This window comes from Delphinus delphis, chromosome 4 (assembly GCF_949987515.2).
Source record: "Delphinus delphis chromosome 4, mDelDel1.2, whole genome shotgun sequence".
NCBI lineage: Eukaryota > Metazoa > Chordata > Mammalia > Artiodactyla > Delphinidae > Delphinus > Delphinus delphis.
Window position 1 is genome coordinate 47,981,714 of NC_082686.1, and position 23,623 is coordinate 48,005,336.

The following is a 23,623-nucleotide window of genomic DNA, read 5'->3' on the forward strand; positions in this document are numbered from 1 at the left end:
TTATTTTATTTTTTAAAATACAGCAGCTTCTTATTAGTTATCTATTTTATACATATTAGTGTATATAGGTCAATCCCAATTTCCCAATTCATCCCACCACCACCCTGACCCTGCTTTTCCTAGCTACTTTAAAAGAAATGTTTCAAGGCAATCAGAGTGACTCTTTTAAGAAAAATAATTTGAAAAATTTAATGAGTTCCAGCAAAGGAGAGTTGTTTTCGTGTTATCTAAATTTAAATTTATTCAAGTGAAAGAGGAATTAGACCATTTAAGAGTGGAAATTGTGGTAAGAGTTACAAAGAAATCAGAAATAGTATAGGATTGATATGTATAGCCAACACTGATAGGGAAAGGAAAACACAGAAAAACTATGTCTACTGTTGACCTACATCTGTAGGATCATTTAGTACACTGTCTATAGTGGAAAGAACAATACATCCTGAAAAAGGTCAGGTGTATAATTCATTCATGTTCTTTTATAATTAATCCCAGTCTTGGGTAAATTATTAATTCTATGACTCTTTATCACATAGGAGTCTCAGCTATAGTGGTAGCTGTGACAGTGGGAATTATTTATTCTCAGAATGGGAATAATTCACAGTGGGAGTTAGACTACCAGCGAGAGGAAATGTAAGTTTATATTTTTTCAAATGTCCATTTCTTTGATATGAGTGTAACTATTCAATGACATTGAGTCCAAGTGTCACTGTAATATGCATATCACTTTATAATTGTCATAACTGTGTATTTCAAATTCTCAAAGAATACATTATATTTTAAATATGGTGGCATGAAAATTTCCTATGATAAATCCTTTCATAAAGCAAGTAATTGTCTTCTAAATTTATAAATGTGAACTTTTTAATATTAAATTTGTCTTCTTTGATTAAGTTTGAAAATCACAGGACACAAGAAGTGTGATCATTAGTGACCCCTTATCTTAGTTTTCTCATCTAGAAAATGGGAATAACAATAATAGTAATACCTGCTCTGGGGTTACTATGAAGGGTTAAGCAAGTGTGAAAACATTTTCACACTTGAAAATGTTTGAAGAGCAGTATCCATGAAATATCCATGCTTATGAACCAATTCTATGTTGATATGATTATAATGAGTATTTCATGATGATTTATCACACATAAATTCTCCCTGTGACTCCAGCATGACTATTTAACTGTCAATAATGGAAGTACCTGAATGCATGGTATTTGCCTTCCATGTGGGGAGAGTAAGAAAGTGGGGCTGAACTCTATGTGTATTTCTGCTACCAAATGGCAACTGCTCTTTAATTTATCTTCCCTTCTTATTTTATAAATTCAACCATTCGGATCCCTGGATTCTGCCTTAAGTCCCAAACCAACTCTAATCAAAACAAAACTCTTGGAAATGTGCAAGTATACCCAAGGGAAGGCTCTGGTGTCAGAGTGCTTACCTATTTCCAGGGCTGACCATGACCAAGTGTAGAATAGGGAGCTAACTGCCTGGCTTGATTTTAGGAGCCATACACTCTAGGCACTATTTTCTCTGTTTATTTGGGATTAAATATCTTTTAATGAGTTTTAAAATTTTAATTCCACAATTAGATATCAGGAGTAAAATGCAAATATCTCATGGGAGAGGTAATTCACCTCAAATTGCATTATTATTAATTTCCTATCCTAACCCAGCCACAAGGCTAGACCTACTCCTACAGAAGTCTTCAGTAGAAAGAAGCCTGCTGTCTTAAATTTATTCACACCAAGATGTAAATAATTGAGAGCAGATTCTTTCCTGAGTACAGTATTAGATGTTAGGGAAGACACTGGGCGACTGATAATAAGAGTTGGGAAGAGGGGAAAGGATGTGTAACATGAATATCAGCTTCATCTTGGACCCTTATCTCCCACTTTCCACCCTATACACACACATCAAGGCTCACATTTCTTCAGGATATATTTAGAAAGAGGAGGGACTTTTTTGGGTTTTCTTGAGTTATCTTCCCAGAAATTGCTCCTCAATATATCATACTCCCTGTCCCCCCACCATGGCTCCCAGTTCTGCCAGTCATACCCGAAACCCCTAACCCAGTTCCCCTGATGTACTGCTATCTCTGCCAGGACCCAATTAAGGGGCGACTGCAGGGCAGGCCACACTCCTATTTAATGCTCTATCCCCCAAATCTCTGTCCCACCATATAGGCTGTTTCAGACTTCCCTGAAGGGTTGAGGTAACCATTGGGAAATTATAATGCATGAGGAAGAATTTTCTGGAAGCATATGCTATATCTTCTACAGCTGTCCTTTCCCATGTTTCATGACAAAATCACCAAGGAGTTAAACGCTTCATCTGAGGTTCACCTATGATGCTCTCCAGACCTCAGGTTCATAGATGTTTGTCAGATGCAACCTTGACCTTGTGACTCTCCAATCTCAATTCTAGAAATCCCACTCCTACAAGGGTTACTCTGCCTGGAGGATCCATCTGTCTCCTCAGCAGTCTGTTTTTCAAAATCTGGGTGATTAGATTCAGAATAGCTAAGGGAGAGGCTCATGAGAACAAATCCAGTCTGACTATCTCTCCAAGTAGTACAAAGGATGGAGGAGGTGAGGAGGTGTCCCTTCCTAGTGCACACCTCCTCATGGCCACAGGCATCCAAGCCTGTTTCCCATCCAGGTCTCCCCATTTGTGTGAGGTAACTGAGGAAACTTACAGACATTTGTATGCACACACACACAGATCTATAGTACAAATAGTAATACTTAGAAATTGTGTGTCTAAAGTTTAAATAACTCATGACTCATACAGATAAAGATAAATATTTCTCTAAATTGTTTCATAATTTGCAAGTCTGTCTTTATCCGATAGAGTTGGATATTCATTTTCTTTCTCTATCCTGTCCTCCCCTTTTAAACTGTGTTTCTCTAGGCTGCCTGGGTCAGAAATATGTCCATCTTTTTAATTTAAAACTTTGATGGCCACTTGCTTAGTCACCAAAGAAGTGTCTAGAGATGTGAAAGTACTTCTCAGCAGGATTTTATTAAATTCTTAGCCAAGTGCCCTCCTATTTCTTCTGTGTCGGGGGTTGTGAGATTGAAGATGGCAGGAAGGTTGTTCTTTGGTTACAGATGAAAGGACGTGGAGGCCCAAAATCCTGAAGATAAATTTTATTCTTTCTCACCATTTTACTTAAGGCTGGACCTAATCTATCATTAATGGATTGGAGGCACTCCTTTTCATTTTTTTTAACATTTTTTATTTTATATTGGAATATAGCCGATTAACAATGTTGTGATAGTTTCAGGTGCACAACAAAGCAACTCAGCCATACATATACATGTATCCATTCTCGCCCAGACTCCCCTCCCATCCAGGCTGCCACATAACATTGAGCAGAGTTCCCTGCACTATACAGTAGGTCCTTGTTGTTTATCCTTTTTAAATATAGTAGTCTGTACATGTCAATCCCAAACTCCCTACTACCCTTCCCTCCACTCTCCCCGCCCTGGTAACCATAAGTTCCTTCTCTAAGTCTGTGAGTCCATTTCTGTTTTGTAAATACATTCATTTGTATTATTTCTTTTTAGATTCTGCATGTAAGCGATATCATACAATATTTCTCTTTCTCTGTCTGACTTACTTCACTCAGTATGACAATCTCTAGGTCCATCCATGTTGCTGCAAATGGCATTATTTCATTCTTTTTTATGGCTGAGTAATATTCCATTGTATATATGTACCAAATCTTCTTTATCCATTCCTCTGTCCATGGACACTTAGGTTGCTTCTCTGTCTTGGCTATTATAAACAGTGCTACAATGAACATTGGGGTGCATGTATCCTTTCAGACCATGTTTTTCTCCGGATATATGCCCAGGAGTAGGATAGCAGGGTCATATGATAACTCTATTTTTAGTTTTTTAAGGCCCCTGCATACTGCTCTCCATAGTGGCCATACCAATCTATGATCCCACTAACAGTTAGGAGAGTTCCTTTCTCTCCACACCCTCTCCAGGATTTACTGTTTGTGAATTTTTAAATGATAGCCATTTTGACTGGTGTGAGGTGATATCTCATTGTAGTTTTTACTTGCATTTCTCTAATCATTAGCAATGTTGAACATCTTTTCATGCGCCTCTTGGCCATCCATATGTCTTCCTTGGAAAAATGGCTATTTAGGTCTTCTGCCCATTTTTTGATTGGGTTGTTTGTTTTCATGATATTAAGCCACATGAGCTTTTTGTAAATTTTGGAGACTAATCCCTTGTCAGTCACATGATTTGCAAATATTTCCTCCCAATTTGTGGGCTGTCTTTTTGTTTTGTTTATGGTTTCCTTTGCTATGCAAAAGCTTTTGAGTTTAATTAGGTCCCATTTGTTTATTTTTGTTTTTATTTCCATTACTCTGGGAGATGGGTCAGAAAAAATATTGCTGCAATTTATGTTAGGGAGTGTTCTGCCTACGTTTTCCTTTAGGAGTTTAATAGTGTCTGGTCTCACATTTAGGTCGTTAATCCATTTTGAGCTTATTTTTGTGTATGGTGTTAAAGAATGATCTAATTTCATTTTTTTACATGTAGCTGTCCAGTTTTCCCAGCACCATTTGTTGAAGAGACTGTCTTTCCACCATTGTAAAGTCTTGCCTCCTTTGTCGTATATTAATTGACCATAGGTGCATGGGTTTATTTCTGGGCTTTCCATCCTGTTCCATTGATCTATAGTTCTATTTTTGTGCCAGTACCATACTGTTTTGATGACTATAGCTTTGTAGTATAGTCTGAAGTCAGGGAGCCTGATTCCTCCAGCTCCATTTTTCATTCTCAGGATTGCTTTGGCTATTCAGGGTCTTTTGTGTCTCCATAAAAATTTTAAGATTTTGTGTTCTATTTCTGTGATAAATGCCATTAGTAATTTGATAGGATTGCATTGAATATGTAGTTTGCATTGGGTAGTATAGTGATTTTGACAATATTTATTCTTCCAATCCAAGAACATGGTTTATCTTTCCATCTGTTTGTGTCTTCAATTTCTTTCATCAGTGTCTTATAATTTTTAGAGTACAGATCTTTTGTCTCCTTAGGTATGTTTATTCCCAGATATTTTATTCTTTTTGATGCAATGGTAAATGGGGTTGTTTCTTGAATTTCTCTTCCTGATCTTTCATTGTTAGTGTATATAGATGCAACACATTTCTGTGTATTAATTTTGTAGCCTGCAACTTTATCAGATTCACTGATGAGCTCTAGCAGTTTCCTGATAGTGTCTTTAGGATTTTCTATGTATAGTGTCATGTCATCTATAAACAGTGACATTTTAACTTCTTCTTTTCCAATTTGGATTCTTTTATTTCTATTTCTTTCCTGGTTGCCATAGCTAGGACTTGCAAAACTCTGCTGAATAAAAGTGGTGAGAGTGGGCATCCTTGTCTTGTTCCTGATCTTAGAGGAAATGCTTTCAGCTTTTCACCATTGATATGATGCTAGCTGTAGGTTTGTCGTATATGGCCTTTATTATGTTGAAGTAGGTTCCCTGTATGCCCACTTTCTGGAGAGTTTTTATCATAAATGGGTGTTGAATTTTGTCAAAAGATTTTTCTGCATCTATTGAGATCATCATTTGGTTTTTATTCTTCAATTGGTTGATGTGGTGTATCACACTGATTGATTTGTGGATATTGAAAAATCCTTGCATCCCTGGGATAAATCCCACTTGATCATGGTGTATGATTCTTTTAATGTATTGTTGGATTCGAATTTCTAGTAAAATACTAGCAACTGAGGATTTTTGTGTCTATGTTCATCAGTGATATTGGCCTGTAATTTTCTTTTTGAGTGGTATCTTTGTCTGGTTTTGTTATCAGGGTAATGGTAGCCACATAGAATGAGTTTGGGAAGTCTCCTTCCTCTGCAGTTCTTTGGAACAGTTTCAGAAAGATAGGTGTTAGCTCTTCTCTAAATGTTTGATAGAATTCTCCTGTGAAGCCATCAGGTCCTGGACTTTTGTTTGTTGGGAGTTTTTAAATTACAGTTTCAATTTCAGTGCTTGCGATTGGTCTGCTCATATTTTGTAATTCTTCCTGATTCAGTCTTGGGAGACTGTACCTTTCTAAGAATTTGTCCATTTCTTCCAGGTTGTCCATTTCATTGGCATACTGTTGCATATAGTAGTCTCTTATGATCCTTTGTATTTCTCTGGTGTCAGTTGTAACTTCTCCTTTTTCATTTCTAATTTTATTGATTTGAGTCCTCTCCCTATTTTCCTTGATGAGTCTGGCTAAAGGTTTATCAATTTTGTTTATCTTTTCAAGGAACCAGCTTTTAGTTTCATTGATCTTTGCTATTGTTTTTTTCGTTTCTATTTCATTTATTTCTGCTCTGATCTTTATGATTTCTTTCCTTCTACTAACTTTTGGTTTTGTTCTTCGTCTAGTTGCTTTAGGTGTATGGTTAGGTTGTTTATTTGAGATTTTTCTTGTTTCCTGAGGTAATATTGTATTGCTATAAACTTTCCTCTTAGAACTGCTTTTGCTGTATCACATAGGTTTTGGATCATTGTGCTTTCACTTTCATTTGTCTCTAGGTATTTTTTGATTTCCTCTTTGCTTTCTTCAGTGATCCATTTGTTGTTGAGTAACATATTGCTTAGCCTCCAAGCGTTTGTGGTTTTTATAGTTTTTTCTTGTAGTTTGTTTCTAATTTCATAGTGTGGTCGTAGAAGATACTTGATATGATTTCAATTTTCTTAAATTTACCGAGGCTCCCTTGTGGCCCAGGATGTGGTCAATCCTGGAGCATGTTCCGTGTGCACTTGAGAAAAATGTGTATTCTTCTGCTTTTGTATGGAGTGCTCTATAAATATCAATTAAGTCCATCTGATCTAATGTGTCATTTAAGGCCTTTGTTTCCTTGTTGATTTTCGTTCTGGATGATCTGTCCATTGACAAAAGTGGAGTGTTAAAAGTCCCCCACTATTATTGTGTTACTGTCGATTTCTTCCTTTATGGCTGTTAACATTTGCCTTATGTATTGAGGTGCTCTTATGTTGGGTGCATATATATTTACAATTGTTGTATCTTCTTCTTGGATTGATCCCTTGATCGTTACATAGTGTCCTTCTTTGTCTCTTATAACAGTCTTTATTTTTAAGTCTATTTTGTCTGATATGAGTATTGCTACTCCAGCTTTATTTTGATTTCCATTTGCATGGAATACCTTCTTCCATCCCCTCACTTTCAGTCTGTATGTGTCCCTAGGTCTGAGGTGGGTCTCTTGTAGACAGCGTATGTACGGGTCTTGTTTTCATATCCAGTCAGTCTATGTCTTTTGGTTGGTGCATTTAATCCATTTACAGTTAAGGTAATTATCGATATGTGTGCTCCTATTGCCATTTTCTTAATTGTTTTGGGTTTGTTGTTTTATGTCTTTTTTCTTTCCTTCCTCTTTTGTTCTCTTGTGGTTTGATGATCATCTTTAGTGTTGTGTTTGGGTTGCTTTTTCTTTTCTGTATGGTTATCTATTGTAGCTTTGGGGTTTGCTGTTCACATGAGGTTCTGATATAGCAGTCTATGTATGTACAATGTTGTTTTAAGTTGCTAGTCTCTTTCCCACCAAGAGGAGTTCCTTTAGCATTTGTTGCAAAGCTGGTCTGGTGGTGCTGAAATCACTTAGCTTTTGCTTGTCTGTAAAGCTTTTGATTTCTCCATCAAATCTGAATGAGAGCCTTGCTGGGTCGAGTATTCTTGGTTGTAGGTTCTTCCCTTTCATCACTTTAAATATATTGTGCCACTCCCTTCTGGCCTGCAGAGTTTCTGCTAAGAAATCAGCCGTTAACCTTATGGGAGTTCCCTTGTATGTTATTTGTAGTTTTTTCCTTGTTGCTTTTAATAATTTTTCTTTGTCTTTAATTTTTGTCACTTTGATTACTATGTGTCTTGGTGTGTTTCTCCTTGGGTTTATCCTGCCTGGGAGTCTCTGTGCTTCCTGGACTTGGGTGACTATTTCCTTTCCCATTTTAGGGAATTTTTTACTGTAATCTCTTCAAATATTTTCTCAGGTTCTTTCTCTCTCTCTTCTCCATCTGGGTCCCCTATAACTTGAATGTTGGTGCATTTGTTGTCCCAGAGGTCTCTTAGGCTATCTTCATTTCTTTTCATTCTTTTTTCTTTATTCTGTTCTGTGGGAGTGATTTCCACCATTCTGTCTTCCAGGTCACTAATCTGTTCTTCTGTCTCAGTTATTCTGCTATTGATTCCTTCTAGTGTATTTTTCAATTCAGTTACTGTATTGTTCATCTCTATTTGTTTGTTCTTCAGTTCTTCTAGGTCTTTGTTAAACATTTCTTGATGTTTAACAAACATTTGTTAAAACATTTGTTAAAAAACAAATGTTTAACAAACATTTCTTGATGTTTCTTGATGTTTAATCGAGGAGATCCTCGATTCTTTCCTCCATCCTTTTTCCGAGGTCCTGGATCATCTTCACTATCATTATTCTGAATTCTTTTTCTGGAAAGTTGCCTATCTCCACTTCATTTAGTTGCTCTTCTGGGGTTTTATCTTGTTCCTTCATCTAGGACATAATCCTCTGCCTTTTCATTTTGTCTATCTTTCTGTGATTGTGGTTTTTGTTTTGCAGGCTGCAGGATTGTAGTTCTTCTTGCTTCTGCTGTCTGTCCTCTGGTGGATGGGGCTATCTAAGAGGCTTTTGCAAGCTTCGTGATGGGAGGGACTGGTGGTAGGTAGAGCTGGGTGTTGTTCTGGTGGGCAGAGCTCAGTAAAACTTTAATCTGTTTGTCTGCTGAAGGGTGGGACTGTGTTCTCTCCCTGTTGGTCATTTGGCATGAGGCGACCCAGCACTGGAGCCTACAGGCTCTTTGGTGGGGCTAATGGTGGACTTTGGGAGGGCTCACACCAAGGAGTACTTCCCAGAACTTCTACTGCCAGTGTCCTTATCCCCATGGGGAACCACAGCCACCCCCTCCCTGCCTTTGCAGGAGACCCTCCAACACTAGCAAGTAGGTTGGTTCAGTCTCCTATGGAGTCACTGCTCCTTCCCCCTGGGTCCTGGTGTGTACAAGGTTTTGTGTGTGCCCTCCAAGAGTGAAGTCTCTGTTTCCCCCAGTCCTGTTGAAGTCCTGCAGTCAAATCCTGCCTGACTTCAAAGTCCAATTCTCTGGGGAGTCCTCCTCCGATTGCTGGACCCCCAGGTTGGGAAGCCTGATGTGGGGCTCAGAACCTTCACTCCAGTGGGTGGACTTCTGTGTTATAATTGTTCTCCAGTTTGTGAGTCACCCACGCAATGGTTATGGGATTTGATTTTATTGTGCTTGTGCCCCTCGTATCATCTTATTGTGTCTTCTCCTTTGTCTTTGGTTGTGGGGTATCTTTTTTGGTGAGTTCCAGTGTTTTCCTGTAGATGATTGTTCAGCAGTTAGTTGTGATTCTGGTGCTCTCTCAAGAAGGAGTGATTGCACCTCCTTCTACTCCACCATCTTGAAACAATCTCCTCCTTTTCATTTTTAAAATTCATTACAGAGATCTGTAATCATTCCAATTTCCTTCTAGATCATTCAGATTAGAAATATGATTTCTAATAATTTAAATTGTAACAACATTCCAATGTAAAACAGCTTAGAAATCCTTTGGCATGTATAATAATGGTGTTTACCTACAAGGGAAAGAAAACAGACATTAATTGATTGCCAAATAATACCAGGGCTTCTCACATTATTTTGTTAATACCTACTGCCTACCTGACACCTTCACTTGGCTGGACAAGTGATGAGACATCTCCTGGTCTTCCCTCCCAAACCTGCTCTTCTCATCATCCTCGCCAACTCAGTTAACAGTAATTCCATCCTTCCAGGTACTCAAGCCAAAGATTTTGTATTCACTCTTAACTCTCCTATATCTCCCATCTAACCTATTAATAAATCCTTTTGCTTTACTTTTTTAAAATATATATATATATATATTTATTTATTTGGCTGCGCTGGGTCTTAGTTGCAGCATGCAGGATCTTCATTGTGGCATGCGTGATCTTAGTTGAATCTTTAGTTGCCACATGCAGGCTTTTAGTCATGGCATGTGGGATCTAGTCTCCTGATGAGGGATCGAACCCATGCCCCCTACATTGGAAGCATGGAGTCTTAACCACTGGACCACCAGGGAAGTCCCCTTTTGTTTTACCTTTAAACATATCTGGAATCAGACTATTTCTCAACATCTCCTCTCCCTGGTTCCAAGCCACCTGATTATTGCAGTAGACTCCTAGCTGTTTTTCTCCTTTGGCATGTGCTCTTCTTTTATCCCTGCATCTAGCTAAAGTAATACTTTTAAAACTAAAGACCAAGCATGTCAAGTTTCTCCTTCTTGCCAAGAGTACATGCAGTCACCTATAAAGCCCTGACATAATTTGCATCCTTTTACTAATTCCATCTACTTCATACTCTGTTCTAGCCACACTGGCCTCTTTGCTTATGCTCTCAACTCAGAGCCTTTGCACTTGCTGTTCCCTCTGCCTAGAACACCCTTCCCCCTCATCTACTTCAGATCTTTACTCAAATATTTTTTTCCATAAGTGTTTTCCTGACCACTCTATTTAAAACGAAACATTTCCTCCCCTGGTCCGCCAGGCACACACACAGACACACAGACACACGTATACATATACATAGTAATACCTACCCTCATTACCTACTTTATTTTTCTTCACAGCACTTGCTAACTTCTGTTATAGTATATATCTTATTAATTCATTAGTTTTATTTATTTTCTGAATTAGAATAAATTCACTAAAGAAAGGCAGTTTGTTTTTTCATTCACTGCTAATATCTTGTTATCTAGAACAATGTCTGGTACATAGCATGTACTCTGTAAATACTTATTAAATGAATGAATTTATTCTTACAACAATGCCAGGAGATGATTACTACACTTCACAGATGAGAAAAAGAATACCACCAAAACTACCACCAACAATAACAAAAAGACAAAAACAAAAACAGATGCAATGAGGTTAAAGAACTATTCAAATATTTTTTAAACATTAAACTTTAAAAAATGCTTATTAATAAGAGACAGTTTAAATAATTTATGGTATAATTAAATAATGGAATAATATGCAGCCATAAAAAATTATGAGGATAATCTTTATATTCTGATATGGAATGATCTCCAAGATGTGTTTTTAAGTAAGGTATAGAAGTATCATGTTATCCTTTGCTTCAAAATCAGGAAAAAATATACATTTGCTGGTGTATGCATAGTCTAAATCTGGAAATATACACAAGAAACATTGAATACCGCCGGAGATAAAAGCTTGGTGACTAGGGATAGTTGTAGGAGGGGTCTTGTCTCTCTATGATGATTTGTACCTTTAAAATTTTGAGCCATCTGAGTGTGCTACATAGTCAAAAAGAAAATTAAACAGTAACTTAACTAAAGTCAGAAACCTAGTAAGTGACAGACAGTGACATTTATATTCAGGACTGCCTAACTCAAAAGCCCACTTTCTTTCCACTAGCCCATATTGTCTCACAGAGAAATTTGGCAGAATCAATGCATTTAATTTTTCTACTTGGTTGAATTCTTGAAAATCATCTCTAATATATAGAAGGCAAAGAGATATTGACTTTTAGCAGGTCTTTCAGTCGAGTGAATGTCAATGGTGTGAACAGCATAGAGAAGAGTTTGTATACCTTTCTTCCTGCTGAAATCATTTCTTTTCTCTGCTTTCTTAGTCTGCTGAAATCATTTCTTTTCTCTCCACAGCTGCTGGCTGGCAACTCAAGAAAGCAGTGGTTTGATAACAAGTCCATTGTTGTGGTCATTCATCATACCTGTGACCATTATCCTCATTAGCAATGTTGTTATATTTATTGTCATTGTAGTCAAAGTGCTGTGGAAGAATAATCAGAATCTGAAGAGCTAAGATTCCCAATGAATCAGAAGCTGGAAGGCATGGCTCATGTAGTACTAAATATAGCACAGGAATACATCCACAGCTCCTAGAAGAGTTTCCAGATTTGGGGGAAATGGCAAGGATATGTGGTTTGCAGGACAGATTTTCTCTTAAACTTTGTCTCAGAAGGTGGATCTTCTCATCTTCCAACATCAAGACTACAATGTGAGTCTATTGCATTACCTAAGATACTTTTGCACTGTATGAGCCCAACTAAAAACCCAACCCAAAGACATCAAGAAAAAAATGTATCCCCCAATCCCCAATATTCATGAAATCAGATTTGAATAATTAAAAATATGAGAGGGTTGTGAGGAGATGCTGGTCACTGTATTTTCATTTTAGAAACTAGTAACTGTAGGTTATATTTTACATGTGTTGCCTGAATCACATAACAGCTTTAAATTTTTAAAAATTTGTTGCAAACATATACAAATTGGAACATTGGGCAACATTGGGCCCACATTCCCTGCAGATGGGGCATGTGCTCTCTGGTCTATCAGTTCCCACGTGGACTGCTTCTTTCCTCTCTGTAACTTTTCTGACCCCAATAAGCATTTTCATTGTCATCACTAATATACAGAAAGAGCTTTCAGTTGGAGAGACAAGTAACAGAAGCTATTAAACACATACACTCCCCTCACCTCCACATCCCACAGCATGAATTGGTTAGAACACAGTGCTAATGAGGCTGTGAATTCAGGCTTAATTCTACAAGACTCTTCTTAACCCAAGTAGACTTACTATAAGTACATCTGTGAACTTTGTTGGTCACCATATAGATCCATTTTGAATGAACAGATGGGTGAAAACAGCCATCATTAGTGGGCATGTAATCTTAAACATGTACTTTACCAATCAAGAGTATCATCTTTCCTATATGGATGATAACCCATATTGAGGGGAAAAATGTGGAGAAAAGCCTATCACTGATAATCATTCAAACCTATGTTTTCTTAACAATGCAGAAAAACCTTGGTGAAGTCTTGTTAGCCTAATTGTAAGTTAAGTTATATTTCTTTTATACAAAGCAATATCATTTTGGCCACAGACATCAAACAAATTTGTAATGTTTCAAAATTTTGACTGGCAACTCATGGTTCTTAAATTAGCTTAGTTACAGTGAAGAGCAGGTTACAATTTAATTGTTTAACAAATTATCTTCTATGTATCAGTTAGCTTTTGCTGTATAACAAATTACCCCCAAATTCAGTGGCTTAGAATGATAAATATTTATTACTTGTCATAAGTTTGAGTGTCGATCATGTAGTTGTTTTTGTTTTGGCTGGCTTGAATGCTGGTAGATAACTTAGGATGAATCACTTTCATGTCTGATGGTTGTTGGTTGGTTGGTATTGAGTGGGAACTGCTCATTTGGGAAAGCTCGCCTCTGCTGCATGTGGTCTCTCTCTTAACATAGTACTCTCAGGATTCCAAAGAGCAATAAGAAAAAACACGCCCTGATGAGTGGAATGCTTTCAAGACTTTGTTTGTGGAACAAATGCTAATGGCCCTCTGGTCAAAGTGAGTCATATGGCCAAGCTTAGGTTCCAGGGATATAGACTTAGCATGACAGGGAAGAAGGTCACTTTGTGCTTTAATAAATTTTCATTCTGATATTAACTTATGACATGGGACGGTCCCAGATGCCCAAAATAGGAATTACTGATCCAGTAGTTATAATCGCTAACATCAAATTCAGTTCCAAAGAAAGAGTTAATTCTATGTGAAATTTGCCTGCAGTAGTATTTCAGGAACTGTTTATGCCTGAGCTTTTAAGCAGATATCACTGTCTTCCACCCTTCCCCCTTCCTTCCTTCCTCTCTTCCTCTCTTTCTCTCTTTTATTCAGAGTGACATAGGTTTTTCCACCTGAGGCATAATATTGTTTAATGAACAGTGTATATGTGGAGCTGAATACATATTTTCAGTAGGAGGGTAACAATGATATTAATAAGTAAAAACCTGAATGAACCATATTTCCTTTCTTGTTTTCTCTTACTTAGCACAAAGAAGTTTTCTAAAGAAGTTTCTTAGCACGTTATCTGTTGCAGTCGTTTTTGGAGTTACCTGGATTCTGGCATACTTAATGCTAATGGATGATGATGGCATCAGGGTCACCTTCAGCTACTTATTCTGCCTTTTCAACACTACTCAGGTATGGTGTGGATTAGTCTGAAAGTAGTAGACTATGGAGTGGCGGAGATGATATCACCTGGACCAAAGTTTTCTTATCTTAAAACTCCCTGAAGGTCATTGCTTAGTTAATTTCGGGTGACTCTATTTTTAATACACTTTGAGGAAAGGGGAAGAAAAACTTTTTTATGACTTACCTACTATATCCTTTCCTGTACTGGAGTTCATGGAACATAATTGCAATGGGGTTGGCCAATGTTGGTCCCCCTTCTCTGAGCAGAAGAGATTTTGTTGAGCAGCTAGCTTGGGAGGCACCTCCTTTGCCTTTCTGCCATGCAGCAGGTTCACAGCACCTCACCGTGGTTATATGGTCAATGTTACAGTGATCCCTGGAGCTTGGACCCTGTGGGATTGGCTTAATTTCTTCTTTCTCTCTTTTTTGAAATTTTATGATTATCTTATTTTTTAAAAAACTTTATTGAGGAATAATTGGGAATAATTGCCAACTATTACTGTATATTTTAAAATGTACAACTTGATGATTTGATACACATATACATATAGAATGATCAAAATAACACATCCATCACTTTACATAGTTAATTTTTTTTCTTTTTTTTAAATTAAAGTATAGTGGAAGTATAGTTGATTTACAATGCTGTGTTAGTTTCTGGTATACAGCAAAGTGATTCCGTTTTTTATATAAATAAATAAATAAATAAATATATATATATATATACTTTTTCACATGCTTTTCGATTACAGGTTATTACAAGATATTGAGCATAGTTCCCTGTGTTATACAGTAGGTCCTTGCTGGTTACCTTTTTTTTTTTTTGGCTGCATTGCGTCTTTGTTGCTGCATGTGGGCTTCCTCTAGTTGTGGAGAGCAGGGGCTATTCTTCGTTGCGGTGCATGGGCTTCTCATTGTGGTGGCTTCTCTTGTTGCAGAGCATGGGCTCTAGGCACACGGGCTTCAGTAGTTGTGGCTCCTGGGCTTAGTTGCTCCATGGCATGTGTGGTCTTCCTGGACCAGGGATTGAACCCGTGTCCCCTGCATTGGCAGGAGGATTCTTAACCACTGCACCACCAGGGAAGTCCCTGGTTACCTATTTTTTATATGGTAGTGTGTACATGTTAATCCCAAACAATTAATTTATCTCCCCCCATCCTGTTATCCCCTTTGGTAACTATAGGTTTGTTTTCTATGTCTGTGGGTCTATTTATGTGTTGTAAGTAAGTTCATTTGTATTATTTTTAAATACATCGTTAAATATTTTGTGTGTGTATGGTGAGAATGCTTAACTACTCAGCAACTTTTAAGTACATGATACCATATTATCAACTATAGTCACCATGTTGTACATTGGGTTCTTATTCTTCTTATAGTTTAAAACTTTGTACTCTTTGACCTATACTACCCCATTTACCTCTCCCCCCAGCCCCTGGCAACCACCATTCTATTTTCTGTTTCTATGAAATTGGCTTTAAAAAAATTCCACATGTAACTGATACCACATGTGTTTGTCATTCTTGTCTGGCTTATAGCAATTAGTGTAATGCCCTCCAGGCTCATCTATGTTGTCACAAATGGCAGGATTTCCTTCTTTATGGCTGAATAATATTCCATTGCATGTATCTACCATGAATTTTCTTTACACATTCATTCATCAAAGGACATTTAGGTTATTTCCACATCTTAGCTATTGTGAATAATGCTACAGTGAACATGGGTGTGCAGTTTTCCCTTCAAGATAATGATTTCAATATTTAGGATAGTTTTTTCAAATTTTAGGATAGATGTTTCTGTGAAAAATACCATTGGAATTTTGGTAGGATTGCATTGACTCTTTAGATTACTTTGGGTAGTATGGAAATTTTCACAGTATTAATTTTTCCAGTCCAAGAACACAGATACCTTTCCATTGATTTATGTCTTCTTCAGGCTTTTTCATCAGTGTCATAGCTTACAGTGTATAGATTTTTCCTTGGTTAAACTTATTTCTAAGTATTACATTGTTTTTTATACTATTGTAAGTGGGATTGATTTATTAATTTCTTTTTCTTTTTTTTAAAATCTTGGTTGGAGTATAATTGCTCTACAATGGTGTGTTAGTTTCTGCTTTAAAACAAAGTGCATCAGCCATACATATATATTCATATATCCCCATATCTCCTCCCTCTCACGGCTCCCTCCCACCCTCCCTATCCCACCCCTCTAGGTGGTCACAAAGTACTGAGCTGATCTCCCTGTGCTATGTAAAATGTATCTATTTTACATTTGGTAGTGTAAATATGTCCATGCCACTCTCTCACTTCGTCCCAGCTTACCCTTCCCCCTCCTCATGTCCTCAAGCCTATTCTCTACATCTGCGTCTTTATTCCTGTCCTGGCACTAGGTTCTTCAGAAGCTTTTTTTTTTTTTTTGAGATTCCATAGATATGTGTTAGCCCATGGTATTTGTTTTTCTCTTTCTGACTTACTTCACTCTGTATGACAGACTCTAGGTCCATCCACCTCACTACAAATAATTTGATTTCATTTCTTTTTATGGCTGAGTAATATTCCATTGTATATATATGCCACATCTTCTTTATCCATTCATCTGTCGATGGACACTTAGGTTGCTTCCATGTCCTGGCTATTGTAAATAGAGCTGCAATGAACATTGAGGTAGATGACTCATTTTGAATTATGGTTTTCTCAGGGTATATGCCCAGTAGTGAGATTGCTAGGTCGTATGGTAGCCTATTTTTAGTTTTTTCAGGAACCTTCACACTGTTCTCTGTAGTGGCTGTATCAATTTACATCCCCACCAACAGTTCAAGAGTGTTCCCTTTTCTCCACACCCTCTCCAGCATTTATTGTTTGTAGATATTTTTATGATGGCCATTCTGACTGGTGTGAGGTGATACCTCATTGTAGTTTTGATTTGCATTTATCTAATGAGTAGTGATGTTGAGCATCCTTTCATGGTTTGTTGGAAATCTGTATATCTTCTTTGGAGAAATGTCTACTTAGATCTTCTGCCCATTTGTGGATTGAGTTGTTTGTTTTTTTGATATTAAGCTACATGAACTGCTTGTAAATTTTGGAGATTAATCCTTTGTCAGTTGCTTCATTTGCAAATATTTTCTCCCATTCTGAGGCTTGTCTTTTGGTCTTGTTTATGGTTTCCTTTGCTGTGCAGAAGCTTTTAAGTTTCATTAGGTCCCATTTGTTTATTTTTGTTTTTATTTCCAACTCTCTAGGAGGTGGGTCAAAAAGAATCTTCCTGTGATTTATGTCATAGAGTGTTCTGCCTATGTTTTCCTCTAAGAGTTTGATAGTGTCTGGCCTTACATTTAGGTCTTTAATTCATTTTGAATTTATTTTTCTGTATGGTGTTAGGGAGTGTTCTATTTTCATTCTTTTGCATGTAGCTATCCAGTTTTCCCTGCACCATTTATTGAAGAGTCTGTCTTTTCTCCACTGTATATTCTTGCCTCCTTATTCTAAAATAAGGTGACCATATGTGCATGGGTTTATCTCTGGGCTTTCTATCCTGTTCCATTGATCTATATTTCTGTTTCTGTGCCAGTACCATACTGTCTTCATTACTGTAGCTTAGTCTGAAGTCTGGGAGCCGGATTCCTCCAGCTCCATTTTTCTTTCTCACGATTGCTTTGGCTATTCGGGGTCTCTTTTGTTTCCATACAAATTATGAAATTTTTTTTTCTAATTCTGTGAAAAATGCCATTGGTCATTTGATAGGGATTGCATTGAATCTGTAGATTGCTTTGGGTAGTATAGTCATTTTCACAGTGTTGATTGTTCCAATGCAAGAATCTGGTATATCTCTCCATCCGTTCATAGCACCTTTAATTTCCTTCATCAGTGTCTTACAGTTTTCTGCATTCAGGTCTTTTGTCTCTTTAGGTAGGTTTATTCCTATGTATTCTATTCTTTTTTTGCAATGGTAAATGAGAGTGGTTCCTTAATTTCTCTTTCAGGTTTTTCATCATTAGTGTATAGGGATGCAAGAGATTTCTGTACATTAATTTTGTATCCTGTTACTTTACCAAATTCATCAATCAGTTCTAGTAGTTTTCTGGTAGCATCCTTAGGATTCTCTATGTATAGTATCATGTCATCTGCAAAGAGCGACAGCTTTACTTCTTCTTTTCCAATTTGGATTCCTTTTTTTTTTTTTTTTTTTTGTGATACACGGGCCTCTCACTGTTGTGGTCTCTCCCGTTGCGGAGCACAGGCTCCAGACGTGCAGGCTCAGCGGCCATGGCTCACGGGCCCAGCCGCTCCACGGCATGTGGGATCTTCCCGGACCGGGGCACAAACCCGTGTTCTCTGCATCGGCAGGCGGACTCCCAACCACTGTGCCAACAGGGAAGCCTTTGGATTCCTTTTATTTCTTTTTCTTCTCTGATTGCTGTGGCTAAAACTTCCAAAATTATGTTGAATTATAGTGGTGAGAGTGGACAACCTTGTGTTGTTCCTGATCTTAGATGAAATGGTTTCAGTTTTTCACCATTGAGAACGGTGTTGGCTGTTGGTTTGTCATATATGGCCTTTATTATGTGGAGGTAAGTTCCCTCTATGCCTACTCTCTGGAGGGTTTTTATCATAAATGGGTGTTGAATTTTGCTGAAAGATATTTCTGCATGTATTGAGATGATCATATGGTTTTTCTCCTTCAATTTGTTGTTATGATGTATCACATTGATTGATTTGCATATATTGAAGAATCCTTGCATTCCTGGGATAAACCCCACTAGATCATGGTGTATGATCCTTTTAGTGTGCTGTTGGATTCTGTTTGCTAGTATTTTGTTGTGGATTTTTGCACCCATGTTCATCAGTGATAATGGCCAGTAGTTTTCTACTTTTGTGGTATCTCTGTCTAGTTTTGGTATCAGGGTGATGGAGGCCTCATGGAAAGAGTTTGGGGGTGTTCCTACCTCTGCTATATTTTGATAGAGTTTGAGAAGTATAGGTGTTAGCTTTTCTCTAAATGTTTATAGAATTCGCCTGTGAAGCCATCTGGTCCTGGACTTCTGTTTGTTGGAAGATTTTTAATCACTGTCTCAATTTCAGTGCTTGTGATTGGTCTGTTTATATTTTCTATTTCTTCCTGGTTCAGTCTTGGAAGGTTTTGCTTTTCTAAGAATTTGTTTATTTTTTCCAGGTTGTCCATTTTATTGACATAGAGTTGCTTGTAGTAATCTCTCATGATCTTTTGTATTTCTGCAGTGTCAGTTTGTACTTCTCCTTTTTCATTTCTAATTCTGTTGATTTGAGTCTTCTCCCTTGTTTTCTTGATGAGTCTGGCTAATGGTTTATCAATTTTGTTTATCTTCTCAAAGAACCAGCTTTTAGTTTTATTGATCTTTGCTATCGTTTCCTTCATTTCTTTTTCATTTATTTCTGATCTGATCTTTATGATTTCTTTCCTTCTGCTAACTAAGGGATTTTTGTTCTTCTTTCTCTAATTGCTTTTGGTGTAAGGTTAGGTTTTTTATTTGAGATGTTTCTTGTCTCTTGAGGTAGCATGGTAGTGCTATAAACTTCCCTCTGAGAACTGCTTTTGCTGCATCCCATAGGCTTTGGGTCATCGTGTTTTCATTGTCATTTTTTTCTAGGTATTTTTTGATTTCCTCTTCGTTTTCTTCAGTGATCTCTTGGTTATTTAGTAGTGTATTGTTTAGCCTCCATGTGTTTGTAGTTTTTACAGATTTTTTACTGTAATTGATATCTAGTTTCATAGCATTATGGTTGGAAATGATACTTGATACAATTTCAGTTTTCTTTAATTTACCTAGGCTTGATTTATGACCCAAGATATGATTTATCCTGGAGAATGTTCCATGAGCACTTGAGAAGGAAGTGTATTCTGTTGTTTTGGATGGAATGTCCTATAATTATCAATGCAGTCCATATTGTTTAATGTATCATTTAAAGCTTGTGTTTCCTTATTTATTTTCATTTTGGATGATCTGTCCATTGGTGAAAGTGGACAGATTAGAGTCCCCTACTATGTTAAAGTCCCCTACTATGATTGTATTACTGTCGATTTCCCCTTTTATGGCTGTTAGCATTTGCCTTATTTATTGAGGTGCTCCTATGTTGGGTGCATAAATATTTACAAGTGTTATATTTTCTTCTTGGATTCATACCTTGATCCTTATGTAGTGTCATTCTTTGTTTCTTGTAATAGTCTTTATTTTAAAGTCTATTTTTTCTGATATGAGAATTGCTACTCCAGCTTTCTTTTGATTTCCATTTGCATGGAATACTTTCTTCCATCCCCTCACTTTCAGTTTGTATGTGTCTCTTGGTCTGAAGTGTGTCTCTTGTAGACAGCATATATATTGGTCTTCTGTTTATATCCATTTAGCCAGTCTTTTTCTTTTGTTTGGAGCATTTAATCCATTTACATTTAAGGTAGTTATCGATATGTATGTTCCTCTTACCATTTTCTTAATTGTTTTGGGCTTTTTATTGTAGGGCTTTTCCTTCTCTTGTGTTTCCTACCTAGAGAAGTTCCTTTTAGCATTCCTTGTAAAGCTGGTTTGGTGATGCTGAATTCTCTTCGCTTTTGCTCAACTGTAAAGGTTTTAATTTCTCCATCTTATCTGAATGAGATCCTTGCTGAGTAGAGTAATCTTGATTGTAGGTTTTTCCCTTTCATCACTTTAAATATGTCCTGCCACTCCCTTCTAGCTTGCAGAGTTTCTGCTGAAAGATAAGCTGTTAACCTTATGGGGATTCCTTTATATGTTATTTGTTGTTTTCCCCTTGCTGCCTTTAACATGTTACTTTGTCTTTAATTTTTGATAGTTTGATTAATATGTGTCTTGACATGTTTCTCCTTGGATTTATCCTGTATGGGACTCTATGTGCTTCCTGGACTTGATTGACTATTTCCTTTCCCATATTAGGGAATTTTTCAACTATAATCTCTTCAAATATTTTATCAGTCCCTCTCTTTTTCTCTTCTTCTTCTAGGACCCCTGTAATTCGAATGTTGGTGCATTTAATATTGTCCCAGAGGTCTCTGAGACTGTCCTCTATTCTTTTCATTCTTTTGTCTTTATTCTGCTGTGCAGTAGTTATTTCCACTGTTTTATCTTCCAGGTCACTTATCCGTTCTTCTGCCTCAGTTAATCTGCTATTGATTCCTTCTAGAGAATTTTTAATTTCATTTATTGTGTTGTTCAGCATTGTTTGTTTGCTCTTTAGTTCTTCTAGGTCCTTGTTAAACGTTTCTTGTATTTTCTCCATTCTATTTCCAAGATTTTGGATCATCTTTACTATCATTACTCTGATACTTTTTCAGGTAGACTGCCTATTTCCTCTTCATTTGTTTGGTCTGGTGGATTTTTACCTTGCTCCTTTATTTGCTGGGTGTTTCTCTGTCTTCTCATTTTGCTTAACTTACTATGGGGTCTCCTTTTTGCAGGCTGCACGTTCATAGTTCCCGTTGTTTTTGGTGTCTGCCCCCAGTGGCGAAGTTTGGTTCAGTCGGTTGTGTAGGCTTCCTGGTCGAGGGGACTGGTGCCTGTGTTCTGGTGTATGAGGCTGGAACTTGTCTTTCTCGTGGGCAGGACCATGTCCAGTGTTGTGTTTTGGGGTGTCTGTGACCTTATTATGATTTTAGGCAGCTTCTCTGTTAATGGGTGGGTTTGTGTTTGTGTCCTGCTATTTGTTTGTCATAGGGTTTCCAGCACTGTATCTTGCTGGTCATTGAGTGGAGCTGAGTCTTAACGTTGAGATGGAGATGTCTGGGAGAGCTTTCACCATTTGATATTACCTGGAGCTGGGAGGTCTCTTATAGACCAATGTTCTGAACTTGGCTTTCCCACCTCAGAGGTACAGGCCTGACACCTGGCTAGAGCACCCAGACTCTACCAGTCACATGGCTCAGAAGAAAAGGGAGAAAAGAAGGAAAGAAATGAAAAATAAATATAATAAAAGTTTTTAAAATAAAAAATTATGAAAAATAAATCAAAAAGTAATAAAAAAAGAAAGAAAGAAGAGAGCAACCAAACCATGAAACAAATCCACCAATGATAACAAGCACTAAAAACTATACTAAAAACAAAGAAACAAACAAAAAACCTGGACAGATAGAACGCTAGGACAAATGGTAAAAGTAAAACTATACAGACAAACTCACACAAAGAAGCATACACATTCACAAAAAGAGAAAAAGGAATAAAATCTATATATAAAAGGAAAAAAAGGAAGAGAGCAACGAAATCAATAAACAAATCTACCAATGATAATAAACTCTAAATACTTAACTAACATAAACTTAAAACCAGAAACAAATTATATGCAGACAGCAAATCCCAAGTCTACAGTTGCCCCCAAGGTCCACTGCCTCAATTTTGGGGTGATTCAATGTCTATTCAGGTATTCCAGAGATGCAGGGTACATCAGGTTGATTGTGGAGATTTAATCCGCAGCTCCTGAGACTGCATGGAGAGATTTCCCTTTCTCTTCTTTGTTCGCACAGCTCCTGGGGTTCAGCTTTGTATTTGGCCTTGCCTGTGCGTGTAGTTCACCTGAGGGTGTCTGTTCTTTGCTGAGACAGGATGGGGTTAAAGTAGCAGCTGATTAGGTGGCTCTGGCTCATTCAGGCTGGGGGTAGGGAGGGGTGTGGAATGTGGGGCAAGCTTGTGGCAGCAGAGGCCGGCATGACATTGCAACAGCCTGAGGCGCACCATGTGTTCTCCCCGGGAAGTTGTCCCTGGATCACGGGACCCTGGCAATTGTGGGCTGCACAGGCTCCTGGGAGGGCAGGTGTGGATAGTGACCTGTGCTTACACACAGGCTTCTTGGTGGTTGCAGCAGGAGCCTTAGGGTTTCATGCCCGTCTCTGGGGTCCGTGCTGTTAGCTGGGGCTCGCGCCCGTCTCTGGAGCTCATTTAAGCAGTGCTCTGAATTACCTGTCCTTGCGCCCCCTAAAACAATGGTCTCTCTCCTCTAAGGGAGTTTCAGACTTTTTCCCAGACTCCCTCCTGGCTAGCTGTGGCTCACTAGCCCCCTTCAGGCTGTGTTCATGCAGCCAACCCCAGTCCTCTCCCTGGGATCTGACCTCTGAAGCCCGAGCCTCAGCTCCCAGCCCCTACCCGCCCCAGCGTGTGATCAGACAAGCCTCTCAGGCTGGTGAGTGCTGGTCAGCATCAATCTTCTGTGTGGGAATCCGTCCACTTTGCCCTCTGCACCCCTGTTGCTGTGCTCTCCTCCGTGGCTCTGAAGCTTCCCCCACTCCCACCCACTGTCTCTGCCCGCGAAGGGGCTTCCTGGTGTGTGGAAACTTTTCCTCCTTCACAGCTCTCTCCCAGAGGTGCAGGTCCCATCCCTATTCTTTTGTCTCGTTTTTTGCTTTTTTCTTTTGCCCTACCCAGGTATGTGGAGAGTTTCTTGCTTTTGGGGGAAGTCTGAGGTCTTCTGCCAGCATTCAGTAGGTGTTCTGTAGTAGTTGTTCCACGTGTAGATGTATTTGTGGGGAGGAAGGTGATCTCCATGTCTTACTCCTCCGCCATCTTG

General features: G+C 38.1%; 1 protein-coding gene across 1 annotated transcript in view; it reads left to right on the forward strand.

Moving 5' to 3' along the window:
• Positions 1–23,623, forward strand: part of ADGRG7 (adhesion G protein-coupled receptor G7) — an 88,983-nt gene that overhangs the window by 53,607 nt on the left and 11,753 nt on the right. Inside the window, 3 exon segments of the mRNA XM_060010127.1 lie at positions 534–630; positions 11,747–11,901; positions 13,942–14,093. Coding sequence (XP_059866110.1) covers positions 534–630; positions 11,747–11,901; positions 13,942–14,093 — 404 coding nt within the window.